The 15783-nt window shown below is 62.0% G+C and overlaps 1 protein-coding gene across 3 annotated transcripts in view; it reads left to right on the forward strand.

Moving 5' to 3' along the window:
- Positions 1–15783, forward strand: part of LOC142467670 (disintegrin and metalloproteinase domain-containing protein 33-like) — a 209492-nt gene that overhangs the window by 173032 nt on the left and 20677 nt on the right. For all 3 annotated transcript variants that reach the window (XM_075573605.1, XM_075573608.1, XM_075573616.1), the window contains 4 exons: positions 36–113; positions 1577–1685; positions 2213–2348; positions 2550–2652. In XM_075573605.1, coding sequence (XP_075429720.1) covers positions 36–113; positions 1577–1685; positions 2213–2348; positions 2550–2652 — 426 coding nt within the window. The remainder of the gene's footprint in view (positions 1–35; positions 114–1576; positions 1686–2212; positions 2349–2549; positions 2653–15783) is intronic.

Here is a 15783-nt window from a genome sequence, read left to right on the forward strand (position 1 = left end):
CCTTAGGATGATGTTGGCTTCTTCTCTGCTTCCAGGTGTGCAGGGACCGGCGCTGTCAGAACGCGTCCTTCTTTGAGCTGGACCAGTGTGTGTCTCGGTGCCATGGGCACGGGGTGAGTTTCCGGGAATATGAAACTGGAAGAAATTATTTCAGTACTTGCTTATTTGTAAACTGCTTAAAATAGCTGAATAACAACGTCTGTCCTCTGAAGATCGACCACCAAGGCATCTCCAACTTAGAATGTTGTCCTCATGTTTATGTCAGACACCACGGACAATATTTACTAAGCAGTTTTCTGCCATGTAGCACCTTTTGTCACCGGAAGACATCCGACGCTAATGTGTCTTCCAGCCCCAGAAGATGTCTTGTGGCAGAAGACTTATTAGTAAGTATTAGCCAATATGCTAACTAACAAGTAGGTCAGCCCCTTACTTGCCTTGATGGCTCCGTCTGCCCCTCGGGCAGAGAATGAGGTTGAAGGAAAAATCCACTTTAGAAACCAACATTGGCAGATCTCATATACATGGTCCATAACCTACAGCTGACTCCATGGGAGATAACACTGGTATGTGTTGATATCTCTGAAAAGCTCATTGACTTATTTGCAAATGTAAGATAGAATAATAAGAGACACTTTTTGACCAGTTTATTCTGCCCGTGCTCACATATGGAATGTGAAACTGGACCCTAAATGCAAAGATAATTCAAAGCTTCAGGCATCCCAAAGGCTGCGTCTATAGAGGGGTAGACTGCGCGGACGTGTCCGCACGCTGAGCGATCAGACTGCCTAAAAGCAGTGATCGCGTCTATACAGCGTGTGGGCGCGTGGAAGGGGGCGCGCAAAACTGATTCCTCGCACGATAGGGCGGTCACGTGAGTGGTTTGCCCAATGAGGGCGAACCAGCTCCGTGACGTCACTGGCCTGCCCATAGACACACCACCGGACGGCGTGCGTACTAAGACCAGGGAAAGCACCCACTTTCCCTCATCCTCCGCGCGCCTCCACACGGCTGCAGTGTCTAAACGCAGCCTAAAAATTATGGAGAGATGCATGCTGGGTATTACCAGAAGAGACAGGGAAAGGAATGGATGGGTGCGAAATCAAACAAAGTCGGTGACATCATCACAAAGGGAGAAGAAGTTAAAATGGCGGTGGGTCAGACATACCACAAGAAGAAATGGATGATAAGGGAAATTAAAAGACTAAGACAACGACCGAAAGTAAGATGAGAGGATGAACTCAGAAACATTTGTTGGAGGAACATGGAGAAGAGAGGCATGTAACCTGGAAGATCATTGGGGAGGCCTTCATGGAGAAGAGAGGCATGTAACCTGGAAGATCATTGGGGAGGCCTTCATCCAGCAGCGGATCGACGAGAGTTGAAGATGAGGATATTTATATATTAAAGCCAGTTTATCTTCCCTGACTCATCTAGCAAACAATGTCTGCCTCTGCTGTGCTCTGGACCTTATGATATATGCATAGTTCGGATAGCTCTTCCATAGTGCATCCATTGTGTATGTGTAACATGCCGATTGTGATCTCACACTGCCCTGTCCTGCTTTTCATTCCAGGTTTGCAACAGCAACAGAAACTGCCACTGTTTCTCGGGCTGGACTCCCCCATACTGCAACAAGTCTGGCCTGGGGGGCAGCGTGGACAGCGGGCCCATGCCGAAGGACAGTGAGTTGTGATTGACTCATCTGATTCAATGTGCTCTGAAGTTACAACAGACCGTGCTTCAGTCAGGCCAAGATCTGCGGCTTTCTTGGTCTCGGGGCAGCTTGAGCTGCTGGGCCACCCTCTCATCTCCCACCCAACCCCAGCCAGAGTACCTTCCCTACTTCATGTATTCTACCCTGGCCCATGGGGGGTGCATTACTGGCGCACAAAGTGGCACATGCTTGAAGTAACACACGGGTGGGCAGCTCCAGTACTCAAGGGCCACCAACCGGTCAGGTATTCAGGATATCCCTGCTTCAAGACAGGTGGCTCAATCCGTGGCTCAGTCAATGACAGCCACCTGTGCTGAAGCAGGGATATCCTGAAAAGCTGATTTGTTGGTGGCCCTTTGTGGACTGGAGTTGGCTACCCCTGACCTATAAGAAAAGGCAGTGACGGTCTGGCTGTGATGGGTATGCCAGCCTTGTAGTGTGTGACGTTGGATGCTTGCACCCCGAACCTGCCTGAACTCAGCCTCCTCTTATCAGATCACATGGGCCTCATTGTGTTCCTGCTGGTACTTTTCCTGGTGTTCCTCCCGTCTGTGGCTTTTGGGATCTACAGCTTCCGAAAACCAGATTCTCACCTGAACAAGTGCCTGACGAAGAGCAAAGGAAAATGCAGGTGAGATGGGGTCTGTGGGGGGCGAGGCGGGGGCGTGAAGCCAGGACCCAGCACTGAATCCAAGAACTGAAATTCTGGGAACAAATCAAGACAGAAAATCTAATTTAGCACAGGTTGAACTTGATGATCTTCAACTTCATCTACTATGTAACCACTGAACTGTGCAACGATGTAACTTGATGACCTTCTTTTTTTCCACAGTATGGGCAAAGTAGACAACCCAAAGTCGAACAGAGGTCATTCAAACACCGTCTTCGCTCTGCGCAATTTCTCCTGTCCGGCTAAATCCCGCAGCACGCGGAATGTAAGTAAAACCTCCAGTGTCCTTCTCTGCTCTCTAGTATCGAGCACGCGGGATGTTGTGTTAGGACACATTACCCAGAGTGGCCACATTCTCGTAGCAACCCAGCTCGTGCAGTCCTTAAAGTGACATGGTTTGCATGTTCTTTCAGATTGATATAGCCTCGCGGTAACCTAACACCTGAGATTCCGTTGTACCCATTGTTATACATGGAGACCGCGTTTTTATTGATACAATGTTAAAGATGGGATACTTTGTGCCTTGCTGTGAGTGTTACCGCTCCGCAGTGTGATCGTCACTCTGGCACGTGTGCATGGAAGGGCGAGAATGGACTTTCTCTGCAGTAAATGGCGATACCACCGGAAATGTCATTTAAAGAGACTCACGTCCAAACTGTGAGGAAAGTGAGGTACACGGAGACATTCTGTGGGGTGTTTAAAATTCCATGAGACGCGCAACGTTAGTCTGCAAAAGAGGAAACCCCGCAAAATTACGTATATACAGGGTGCTCAATAAAGTGTGAGATAGAAACCGACAGGTGACATCTCCTGAAATATTCTCCCTTCGCCAGGCTGGCGAGACGGATACGTCGTGTATGAGCACGTGCACGGATATGTCCAGCCACATGTAGGTTAGGTCAGCCAGTGTTACAGGGAGAGAGGAGAAGAGCCCGATGCAATTATTATTGGGATGTGAAAAGGACAGAGAGGGTGGGTTATATGTTACAAACAGGTCAGTTTCGTCCTGAAAACCGCAAGCAAATTCATTTTTGTAGTAACAATATTTTTTGCATAGAATATTTTTGTTGAATTCTGTGAGAACTGCAGATATTAAGCACGGTACATTACATTATTTTGTTTCACAAATGTTCTCGCACTTTAGTGAATAGTTTCCTGTCACTCTGCCCTGGCTCCTGTCACTCTGCCCTGGCTCCTGTCACTCTGCCCTGGCTCCTGTCACTCTGCCCTGGCTCCTGTCACTCTGCCCTGGCTCCTGTCACTCTGCCCTGTCCCCTGTCACTCTGCCCTGGCTCCTGTCACTCTGCCCTGGCTCCTGTCACTCTGCCCTGGCTCCTGTCACTCTGCCCTGGCTCCTGTCACTCTGCCCTGTCCCCTGTCACTCTGCCCTGGCTCCTGTCACTCTGCCCTGGCTCCTGTCACTCTGCCCTGTCCCCTGTCACTCTTCCCTGGCTCCTGTCACTCTGCCCTGGCCCCTGTCACTCTTCCCTGTCCCCTATCACTCTGCCCTGTCCCCTGACACTCTGCTCTGTCCCCTGTCACTCTGCCCTGTCCCCTGTCACTCTGCCCTGTCCCCTGTCACTCTGCCCTGGCCCCTGACACTCAGCCCTGTCCCCTGTCACTCTGCCCTGTCCCCTGTCACTCTGCCCTGGCCCCTGTCACTCAGCCCAGGCCCCTGTCACTCTGCCCTGGCTCCTGTCACTCAGCCCTGTCCCCTGTCACTCTGCCCTGTCCCCTGTCACTCTGCCCTGGCCCCTGACACTCAGCCCTGTCCCCTGTCACTCTGCCCTGTCCCCTGTCACTCTGCCCTGGCTCCTGTCACTCAGCCCTGGCCCCTGTCACTCAGCATTGGCCCCTGTCACTCTGCCCTGTCCCCTGTCACTCTGCACTGATTCCTGTCACTCTGCCCTGTCCCCTGTCACTCTGCACTGATTCCTGTCACTCAGCCCTGGCCCCTGTCACTCTGCCCTGGCCCTTGTCACTCAGCCCTGGTCACTGCCACTCAGCCCAGGCCCCTGTCACTCAGCCCTGGCCCCTGTCACTCTGCCCTGGCCCCTGTCACTCTGCCCTGGCCCCTGTCACTCTGCCCTGGCCCCTGTCACTCTGCCCTGGCCCCTGTCACTCTGCCCTGGCCCCTGTCACTCTGCCCTGGCCCCTGACACTCAGCCCTGTCCCCTGTCACTCTGCCCTGTCCCCTGTCACTCTGCCTTGGCCCCTGTCACTCTGCCCTGGCCCCTGTCACTCTGCCCTGGCTCCTGTCACTCTGCCCTGGCTCCTGTCACTCAGCCCTGTCCCCTGTCACTCTGCCCTGTCCCCTGTCACTCTGCCCCGGCTCCTGTCACTCTGCCCTGGCTCCTGTCACTCAGCCCTGTCCCCTGTCACTCTGCCCTGTCCCCTGTCACTCAGCCCTGTCCCCTGTCACTCTGCCCTGTCCCCTGTCACTCTGCCCTGGCTCCTGTCACTCTGCCCTGGCTCCTGTCACTCAGCCCTGTCCCCTGTCCCCCTGCCCTGTCCCCTGTCACTCTGCCCTGGCCCCTGTCACTCTGCCCTGGCCCCTGTCACTCTGCCCTGGCTCCTGTCACTCTGCCCTGTCCCCTGTCACTCTGCCCTGGCTCCTGTCACTCTGCCCTGGCTCCTGTCACTCTGCCCTGGCTCCTGTCACTCAGCCCTGTCCCCTGTCACTCTGCCCTGTCCCCTGTCACTCTGCCCTGTCCCCTGTCACTCTGCCCTGGCCCCTGTCACTCTGCCCTGGCCCCTGTCACTCTGCCCTGGCCCCTGTCACTCTGCCCTGTCCCCTGTCACTCTGCCCTGTCCCCTGTCACTCTGCCCTGTCCCCTGTCACTCTGCCCTGTCCCCTGTCACTCTGCCCTGGCCCCTGTCACTCTGCCCTGGCCCCTGTCACTCTGCCCTGTCCCCTATCACTCTGCCCTGTCCCCTGTCACTCTGCCCTGGCCCCTGTCACTCTGCCCTGTCCCCTGTCACTCTGCCCTGTCCCCTGTCACTCTGCCATGGCTCCTGTCACTCTGCCCTGGCTCCTGTCACTCTGCCCTGGCTCCTGTCACTCAGCCCTGACCCCTGTCACTCTGCCCTGTCCCCTGTCACTCTGCCCTGTCCCCTGTCACTCTGCCCTGGCTCCTGTCACTCTGCCCTGTCCCCTGTCACTCTGCCCTGGCCCCTGACACTCTGCCCTGGCCCCTGTCACTCTGCCCTGGCTCCTGTCACTCTGCCCTGTCCCCTGTCACTCTGCCCTGGCTCCTGTCACTCTGCCCTGTCCCCTGTCACTCTGCCCTGTCCCCTGTCACTCTGCCCTGTCCCCTGTCACTCTGCCATGGCCCCTGTCACTATGCCTTGGCCCCTGTCACTCTGCCCTGGCCCCTGTCACTCTGCCCTGGCTCCTGTCACTCTGCCCTGGCCCCTGTCACTCTGCCCTGTCCCCTGACACTCTGCCCTGTCCCCTGACACTCTGCTCTGTCCCCTGTCACTCTGCCCTGTCCCCTGTCACTCTGCCCTGTCCCCTGTCACTCTGCCCTGGCCCCCGTCACTCTGCCCTGGCCCCTGACACTCAGCCCTGTCCCCTGTCACTCTGCCATGGCCCCTGTCACTATGCCTTGGCCCCTGTCACTCTGCCCTTGCCCCTGTCACTCTGTCCTGGCCCCTGTCACTCTGCCCTGGCCCCTGTCACTCTGCCCTGTCCCCTGTCACTCTGCCCTGTCCCCTGTCACTGTGCCCTGGCCCCTGTCACTCTGCCCTGGCCCCTGTCACTCTGCCCTGGCCCCTGTCACTGTGCCCTGGCCCCTGTCACTCTACCCTGGCGCCTGTCACTCTGCCCTGTCCCCTGTCACTCTGCCCTGTCCCCTGTCACTCTGCCCTGGCCCCTGTCAGTCTGCCCTGGCTCCTGACACTCTGCCCTGTCCCCTGTCACTCTGCCCTGGCCCCTGTCACTGTGCCCTGGCCCCTGTCACTCTGCCCTGGCCCCTGTCACTCTGCCCTGGCCCCTGTCACTCTGCCCTGGCCCCTGTCACTGTGCCCTGTCCCCTGTCCCCCTGCCCTGGCCCCTGTCACTCTGCCCTGGCCCCTGTCACTGTGCCCTGGCCCCTGTCACTCTGCCCTGGCCCCTGTCACTCTGCCCTGGCCCCTGTCACTCTGCCCTGTCCCCTGTCACTCTGCCCTGGCTCCTGTCACTCTGCCCTGTCCCCTGTCACTCTGCCCTGGCTCCTGTCACTCTGCCCTGGCTCCTGTCACTCTGCCCTGGCTCCTGTCACTCTGCCCTGGCTCCTGTCACTCTGCCCTGTCCCCTGTCACTCTGCCCTGGCTCCTGTCACTCTGCCCTGGCTCCTGTCACTCTGCCCTGTCCCCTGTCACTCTTCCCTGGCTCCTGTCACTCTGCCCTGGCTCCTGTCACTCTGCCCTGGCTCCTGTCACTCTGCCCTGGCTCCTGTCACTCTGCCCTGTCCCCTGTCACTCTGCCCTGGCTCCTGTCACTCTGCCCTGGCTCCTGTCACTCTGCCCTGTCCCCTGTCACTCTTCCCTGGCTCCTGTCACTCTGCCCTGGCCCCTGTCACTCTTCCCTGTCCCCTATCACTCTGCCCTGTCCCCTGACACTCTGCTCTGTCCCCTGTCACTCTGCCCTGTCCCCTGTCACTCTGCCCTGTCCCCTGTCACTCTGCCCTGGCCCCTGACACTCAGCCCTGTCCCCTGTCACTCTGCCCTGTCCCCTGTCACTCTGCCCTGGCCCCTGTCACTCAGCCCAGGCCCCTGTCACTCTGCCCTGGCTCCTGTCACTCAGCCCTGTCCCCTGTCACTCTGCCCTGTCCCCTGTCACTCTGCCCTGGCCCCTGACACTCAGCCCTGTCCCCTGTCACTCTGCCCTGTCCCCTGTCACTCTGCCCTGGCTCCTGTCACTCAGCCCTGGCCCCTGTCACTCAGCATTGGCCCCTGTCACTCTGCCCTGTCCCCTGTCACTCTGCACTGATTCCTGTCACTCTGCCCTGTCCCCTGTCACTCTGCACTGATTCCTGTCACTCAGCCCTGGCCCCTGTCACTCTGCCCTGGCCCTTGTCACTCAGCCCTGGTCACTGCCACTCAGCCCAGGCCCCTGTCACTCAGCCCTGGCCCCTGTCACTCTGCCCTGGCCCCTGTCACTCTGCCCTGGCCCCTGTCACTCTGCCCTGGCCCCTGTCACTCTGCCCTGGCCCCTGTCACTCTGCCCTGGCCCCTGTCACTCTGCCCTGGCCCCTGACACTCAGCCCTGTCCCCTGTCACTCTGCCCTGTCCCCTGTCACTCTGCCTTGGCCCCTGTCACTCTGCCCTGGCCCCTGTCACTCTGCCCTGGCTCCTGTCACTCTGCCCTGGCTCCTGTCACTCAGCCCTGTCCCCTGTCACTCTGCCCTGTCCCCTGTCACTCTGCCCTGGCTCCTGTCACTCTGCCCTGGCTCCTGTCACTCAGCCCTGTCCCCTGTCACTCTGCCCTGTCCCCTGTCACTCAGCCCTGTCCCCTGTCACTCTGCCCTGTCCCCTGTCACTCTGCCCTGGCTCCTGTCACTCTGCCCTGGCTCCTGTCACTCAGCCCTGTCCCCTGTCCCCCTGCCCTGTCCCCTGTCACTCTGCCCTGGCCCCTGTCACTCTGCCCTGGCCCCTGTCACTCTGCCCTGGCTCCTGTCACTCTGCCCTGTCCCCTGTCACTCTGCCCTGGCTCCTGTCACTCTGCCCTGGCTCCTGTCACTCTGCCCTGGCTCCTGTCACTCAGCCCTGTCCCCTGTCACTCTGCCCTGTCCCCTGTCACTCTGCCCTGTCCCCTGTCACTCTGCCCTGGCCCCTGTCACTCTGCCCTGGCCCCTGTCACTCTGCCCTGGCCCCTGTCACTCTGCCCTGTCCCCTGTCACTCTGCCCTGTCCCCTGTCACTCTGCCCTGTCCCCTGTCACTCTGCCCTGTCCCCTGTCACTCTGCCCTGGCCCCTGTCACTCTGCCCTGGCCCCTGTCACTCTGCCCTGTCCCCTATCACTCTGCCCTGTCCCCTGTCACTCTGCCCTGGCCCCTGTCACTCTGCCCTGTCCCCTGTCACTCTGCCCTGTCCCCTGTCACTCTGCCATGGCTCCTGTCACTCTGCCCTGGCTCCTGTCACTCTGCCCTGGCTCCTGTCACTCAGCCCTGACCCCTGTCACTCTGCCCTGTCCCCTGTCACTCTGCCCTGTCCCCTGTCACTCTGCCCTGGCTCCTGTCACTCTGCCCTGTCCCCTGTCACTCTGCCCTGGCCCCTGACACTCTGCCCTGGCCCCTGTCACTCTGCCCTGGCTCCTGTCACTCTGCCCTGTCCCCTGTCACTCTGCCCTGGCTCCTGTCACTCTGCCCTGTCCCCTGTCACTCTGCCCTGTCCCCTGTCACTCTGCCCTGTCCCCTGTCACTCTGCCATGGCCCCTGTCACTATGCCTTGGCCCCTGTCACTCTGCCCTGGCCCCTGTCACTCTGCCCTGGCTCCTGTCACTCTGCCCTGGCCCCTGTCACTCTGCCCTGTCCCCTGACACTCTGCCCTGTCCCCTGACACTCTGCTCTGTCCCCTGTCACTCTGCCCTGTCCCCTGTCACTCTGCCCTGTCCCCTGTCACTCTGCCCTGGCCCCCGTCACTCTGCCCTGGCCCCTGACACTCAGCCCTGTCCCCTGTCACTCTGCCATGGCCCCTGTCACTATGCCTTGGCCCCTGTCACTCTGCCCTTGCCCCTGTCACTCTGTCCTGGCCCCTGTCACTCTGCCCTGGCCCCTGTCACTCTGCCCTGTCCCCTGTCACTCTGCCCTGTCCCCTGTCACTGTGCCCTGGCCCCTGTCACTCTGCCCTGGCCCCTGTCACTCTGCCCTGTCCCCTGTCACTCTGCCCTGTCCCCTGTCACTCTGCCCTGTCCCCTGTCACTCTGCCCTGTCCCCTGTCACTCTGCCCTGGCCCCTGTCACTCTGCCCTGGCCCCTGTCACTCTGCCCTGTCCCCTATCACTCTGCCCTGTCCCCTGTCACTCTGCCCTGGCCCCTGTCACTCTGCCCTGTCCCCTGTCACTCTGCCCTGTCCCCTGTCACTCTGCCATGGCTCCTGTCACTCTGCCCTGGCTCCTGTCACTCTGCCCTGGCTCCTGTCACTCAGCCCTGACCCCTGTCACTCTGCCCTGTCCCCTGTCACTCTGCCCTGTCCCCTGTCACTCTGCCCTGGCTCCTGTCACTCTGCCCTGTCCCCTGTCACTCTGCCCTGGCCCCTGACACTCTGCCCTGGCCCCTGTCACTCTGCCCTGGCTCCTGTCACTCTGCCCTGTCCCCTGTCACTCTGCCCTGGCTCCTGTCACTCTGCCCTGTCCCCTGTCACTCTGCCCTGTCCCCTGTCACTCTGCCCTGTCCCCTGTCACTCTGCCATGGCCCCTGTCACTATGCCTTGGCCCCTGTCACTCTGCCCTGGCCCCTGTCACTCTGCCCTGGCTCCTGTCACTCTGCCCTGGCCCCTGTCACTCTGCCCTGTCCCCTGACACTCTGCCCTGTCCCCTGACACTCTGCTCTGTCCCCTGTCACTCTGCCCTGTCCCCTGTCACTCTGCCCTGTCCCCTGTCACTCTGCCCTGGCCCCCGTCACTCTGCCCTGGCCCCTGACACTCAGCCCTGTCCCCTGTCACTCTGCCATGGCCCCTGTCACTATGCCTTGGCCCCTGTCACTCTGCCCTTGCCCCTGTCACTCTGTCCTGGCCCCTGTCACTCTGCCCTGGCCCCTGTCACTCTGCCCTGTCCCCTGTCACTCTGCCCTGTCCCCTGTCACTGTGCCCTGGCCCCTGTCACTCTGCCCTGGCCCCTGTCACTCTGCCCTGGCCCCTGTCACTGTGCCCTGGCCCCTGTCACTCTACCCTGGCGCCTGTCACTCTGCCCTGTCCCCTGTCACTCTGCCCTGTCCCCTGTCACTCTGCCCTGGCCCCTGTCAGTCTGCCCTGGCTCCTGACACTCTGCCCTGTCCCCTGTCACTCTGCCCTGGCCCCTGTCACTGTGCCCTGGCCCCTGTCACTCTGCCCTGGCCCCTGTCACTCTGCCCTGGCCCCTGTCACTCTGCCCTGGCCCCTGTCACTGTGCCCTGTCCCCTGTCCCCCTGCCCTGGCCCCTGTCACTCTGCCCTGGCCCCTGTCACTGTGCCCTGGCCCCTGTCACTCTGCCCTGGCCCCTGTCACTCTGCCCTGGCCCCTGTCACTCTGCCCTGGCTCCTGTCACTCTGCCCTGGCCCCTGTCACTCTTCCCTGTCCCCTGTCACTCTGCCCTGTCCCCTGACACTCTGCTCTGTCCCCTGTCACTCTGCCCTGTCCCCTGTCACTCTGCCCTGTCCCCTGTCACTCTGCCCTGGCCCCCGTCACTCTGCCCTGGCCCCTGACACTCAGCCCTGTCCCCTGTCACTCTGCCATGGCCCCTGTCACTATGCCCTGTCCCCTGTCACTCTGCCTTGGCCCCTGTCACTCTGCCCTGGCCCCTGTCACTCTGCCCTGGCTCCTGTCACTCTGCCCTGGCTCCTGTCACTCAGCCCTGTCCCCTGTCACTCTGCCCTGTCCCCTTTCACTCTGCCCTGGCTCCTGTCACTCTGCCCTGGCTCCTGTCACTCAGCCCTGTCCCCTGTCACTCTGCCCTGTCCCCTGTCACTCAGCCCTGTCCCCTGTCACTCTGCCCTGTCCCCTGTCACTCTGCCCTGTCCCCTGTCACTCTGCCCTGGCTCCTGTCACTCTGCCCTGGCTCCTGTCACTCAGCCCTGTCCCCCTGCCCTGTCCTCTGTCACTCTGCCCTGGCCCCTGTCACTCTGCCCTGGCCCCTGTCACTCTGCCCTGGCTCCTGTCACTCTGCCCTGTCCCCTGTCACTCTGCCCTGGCTCCTGTCACTCTGCCCTGGCTCCTGTCACTCTGCCCTGGCTCCTGTCACTCAGCCCTGTCCCCTGTCACTCTGCCCTGTCCCCTGTCACTCTGCCCTGTCCCCTGTCACTCTGCCCTGGCCCCTGTCACTCTGCCCTGGCCCCTGTCACTCTGCCCTGGCCCCTGTCACTCTGCCCTGTCCCCTGTCACTCTGCCCTGTCCCCTGTCACTCTGCCCTGTCCCCTGTCACTCTGCCCTGTCCCCTGTCACTCTGCCCTGGCCCCTGTCACTCTGCCCTGGCCCCTGTCACTCTGCCCTGTCCCCTATCACTCTGCCCTGTCCCCTGTCACTCTGCCCTGGCCCCTGTCACTCTGCCCTGTCCCCTGTCACTCTGCCCTGTCCCCTGTCACTCTGCCATGGCTCCTGTCACTCTGCCCTGGCTCCTGTCACTCTGCCCTGGCTCCTGTCACTCAGCCCTGACCCCTGTCACTCTGCCCTGTCCCCTGTCACTCTGCCCTGTCCCCTGTCACTCTGCCCTGGCTCCTGTCACTCTGCCCTGTCCCCTGTCACTCTGCCCTGGCCCCTGACACTCTGCCCTGGCCCCTGTCACTCTGCCCTGGCTCCTGTCACTCTGCCCTGTCCCCTGTCACTCTGCCCTGGCTCCTGTCACTCTGCCCTGTCCCCTGTCACTCTGCCCTGTCCCCTGTCACTCTGCCCTGTCCCCTGTCACTCTGCCATGGCCCCTGTCACTATGCCTTGGCCCCTGTCACTCTGCCCTGTCCCCTGTCACTCTGCCCTGTCCCCTGTCACTCTGCCCTGGCCCCTGTCACTCTGCCCTGTCCCCTGACACTCTGCCCTGTCCCCTGTCACTCTGCCCTGTCCCCTGTCACTCTGCCCTGTCCCCTGTCACTCTGCCCTGTCCCCTGTCACTCTGCCCTGGCCCCCGTCACTCTGCCCTGGCCCCTGACACTCAGCCCTGTCCCCTGTCACTCTGCCATGGCCCCTGTCACTATGCCTTGGCCCCTGTCACTCTGCCCTTGCCCCTGTCACTCTGTCCTGGCCCCTGTCACTCTGCCCTGGCCCCTGTCACTCTGCCCTGTCCCCTGTCACTCTGCCCTGTCCCCTGTCACTGTGCCCTGGCCCCTGTCACTCTGCCCTGGCCCCTGTCACTCTGCCCTGGCCCCTGTCACTGTGCCCTGGCCCCTGTCACTCTACCCTGGCCCCTGTCACTCTGCCCTGTCCCCTGACACTCAGCCCTGTCCCCTGTCACTCTGCCCTGTCCCCTGTCACTCTGCCCTGGCTCCTGTCACTCAGCCCTGGCCCCTGTCACTCAGCATTGGCCCCTGTCACTCTGCCCTGTCCCCTGTCACTCTGCACTGATTCCTGTCACTCTGCCCTGTCCCCTGTCACTCTGCACTGATTCCTGTCACTCAGCCCTGGCCCCTGTCACTCTGCCCTGGCCCTTGTCACTCAGCCCTGGTCACTGCCACTCAGCCCAGGCCCCTGTCACTCAGCCCTGGCCCCTGTCACTCTGCCCTGGCCCCTGTCACTCTGCCCTGGCCCCTGTCACTCTGCCCTGGCCCCTGTCACTCTGCCCTGGCCCCTGTCACTCTGCCCTGGCCCCTGTCACTCTGCCCTGGCCCCTGACACTCAGCCCTGTCCCCTGTCACTCTGCCCTGTCCCCTGTCACTCTGCCTTGGCCCCTGTCACTCTGCCCTGGCCCCTGTCACTCTGCCCTGGCTCCTGTCACTCTGCCCTGGCTCCTGTCACTCAGCCCTGTCCCCTGTCACTCTGCCCTGTCCCCTGTCACTCTGCCCTGGCTCCTGTCACTCTGCCCTGGCTCCTGTCACTCAGCGCTGTCCCCTGTCACTCTGCCCTGTCCCCTGTCACTCAGCCCTGTCCCCTGTCACTCTGCCCTGTCCCCTGTCACTCTGCCCTGGCTCCTGTCACTCTGCCCTGGCTCCTGTCACTCAGCCCTGTCCCCTGTCCCCCTGCCCTGTCCCCTGTCACTCTGCCCTGGCCCCTGTCACTCTGCCCTGGCCCCTGTCACTCTGCCCTGGCTCCTGTCACTCTGCCCTGTCCCCTGTCACTCTGCCCTGGCTCCTGTCACTCTGCCCTGGCTCCTGTCACTCTGCCCTGGCTCCTGTCACTCAGCCCTGTCCCCTGTCACTCTGCCCTGTCCCCTGTCACTCTGCCCTGTCCCCTGTCACTCTGCCCTGGCCCCTGTCACTCTGCCCTGGCCCCTGTCACTCTGCCCTGGCCCCTGTCACTCTGCCCTGTCCCCTGTCACTCTGCCCTGTCCCCTGTCACTCTGCCCTGTCCCCTGTCACTCTGCCCTGTCCCCTGTCACTCTGCCCTGGCCCCTGTCACTCTGCCCTGGCCCCTGTCACTCTGCCCTGTCCCCTATCACTCTGCCCTGTCCCCTGTCACTCTGCCCTGGCCCCTGTCACTCTGCCCTGTCCCCTGTCACTCTGCCCTGTCCCCTGTCACTCTGCCATGGCTCCTGTCACTCTGCCCTGGCTCCTGTCACTCTGCCCTGGCTCCTGTCACTCAGCCCTGACCCCTGTCACTCTGCCCTGTCCCCTGTCACTCTGCCCTGTCCCCTGTCACTCTGCCCTGGCTCCTGTCACTCTGCCCTGTCCCCTGTCACTCTGCCCTGGCCCCTGACACTCTGCCCTGGCCCCTGTCACTCTGCCCTGGCTCCTGTCACTCTGCCCTGTCCCCTGTCACTCTGCCCTGGCTCCTGTCACTCTGCCCTGTCCCCTGTCACTCTGCCCTGTCCCCTGTCACTCTGCCCTGTCCCCTGTCACTCTGCCATGGCCCCTGTCACTATGCCTTGGCCCCTGTCACTCTGCCCTGGCCCCTGTCACTCTGCCCTGGCTCCTGTCACTCTGCCCTGGCCCCTGTCACTCTGCCCTGTCCCCTGACACTCTGCCCTGTCCCCTGACACTCTGCTCTGTCCCCTGTCACTCTGCCCTGTCCCCTGTCACTCTGCCCTGTCCCCTGTCACTCTGCCCTGGCCCCCGTCACTCTGCCCTGGCCCCTGACACTCAGCCCTGTCCCCTGTCACTCTGCCATGGCCCCTGTCACTATGCCTTGGCCCCTGTCACTCTGCCCTTGCCCCTGTCACTCTGTCCTGGCCCCTGTCACTCTGCCCTGGCCCCTGTCACTCTGCCCTGTCCCCTGTCACTCTGCCCTGTCCCCTGTCACTGTGCCCTGGCCCCTGTCACTCTGCCCTGGCCCCTGTCACTCTGCCCTGGCCCCTGTCACTGTGCCCTGGCCCCTGTCACTCTACCCTGGCGCCTGTCACTCTGCCCTGTCCCCTGTCACTCTGCCCTGTCCCCTGTCACTCTGCCCTGGCCCCTGTCAGTCTGCCCTGGCTCCTGACACTCTGCCCTGTCCCCTGTCACTCTGCCCTGGCCCCTGTCACTGTGCCCTGGCCCCTGTCACTCTGCCCTGGCCCCTGTCACTCTGCCCTGGCCCCTGTCACTCTGCCCTGGCCCCTGTCACTGTGCCCTGTCCCCTGTCCCCCTGCCCTGGCCCCTGTCACTCTGCCCTGGCCCCTGTCACTGTGCCCTGGCCCCTGTCACTCTGCCCTGGCCCCTGTCACTCTGCCCTGGCCCCTGTCACTCTGCCCTGTCCCCTGTCACTCTGCCCTGGCTCCTGTCACTCTGCCCTGTCCCCTGTCACTCTGCCCTGGCTCCTGTCACTCTGCCCTGGCTCCTGTCACTCTGCCCTGGCTCCTGTCACTCTGCCCTGGCTCCTGTCACTCTGCCCTGTCCCCTGTCACTCTGCCCTGGCTCCTGTCACTCTGCCCTGGCTCCTGTCACTCTGCCCTGTCCCCTGTCACTCTTCCCTGGCTCCTGTCACTCTGCCCTGGCTCCTGTCACTCTGCCCTGGCTCCTGTCACTCTGCCCTGGCTCCTGTCACTCTGCCCTGTCCCCTGTCACTCTGCCCTGGCTCCTGTCACTCTGCCCTGGCTCCTGTCACTCTGCCCTGTCCCCTGTCACTCTTCCCTGGCTCCTGTCACTCTGCCCTGGCCCCTGTCACTCTTCCCTGTCCCCTATCACTCTGCCCTGTCCCCTGACACTCTGCTCTGTCCCCTGTCACTCTGCCCTGTCCCCTGTCACTCTGCCCTGTCCCCTGTCACTCTGCCCTGGCCCCTGACACTCAGCCCTGTCCCCTGTCACTCTGCCCTGTCCCCTGTCACTCTGCCCTGGCCCCTGTCACTCAGCCCAGGCCCCTGTCACTCTGCCCTGGCTCCTGTCACTCAGCCCTGTCCCCTGTCACTCTGCCCTGTCCCCTGTCACTCTGCCCTGGCCCCTGACACTCAGCCCTGTCCCCTGTCACTCTGCCCTGTCCCCTGTCACTCTGCCCTGGCTCCTGTCACTCAGCCCTGGCCCCTGTCACTCAGCATTGGCCCCTGTCACTCTGCCCTGTCCCCTGTCACTCTGCACTGATTCCTGTCACTCTGCCCTGTCCCCTGTCACTCTGCACTGATTCCTGTCACTCAGCCCTGGCCCCTGTCACTCTGCCCTGGCCCTTGTCACT

This window comes from Ascaphus truei, chromosome 1 (assembly GCF_040206685.1).
Source record: "Ascaphus truei isolate aAscTru1 chromosome 1, aAscTru1.hap1, whole genome shotgun sequence".
Classification (NCBI taxonomy): domain Eukaryota; kingdom Metazoa; phylum Chordata; class Amphibia; order Anura; family Ascaphidae; genus Ascaphus; species Ascaphus truei.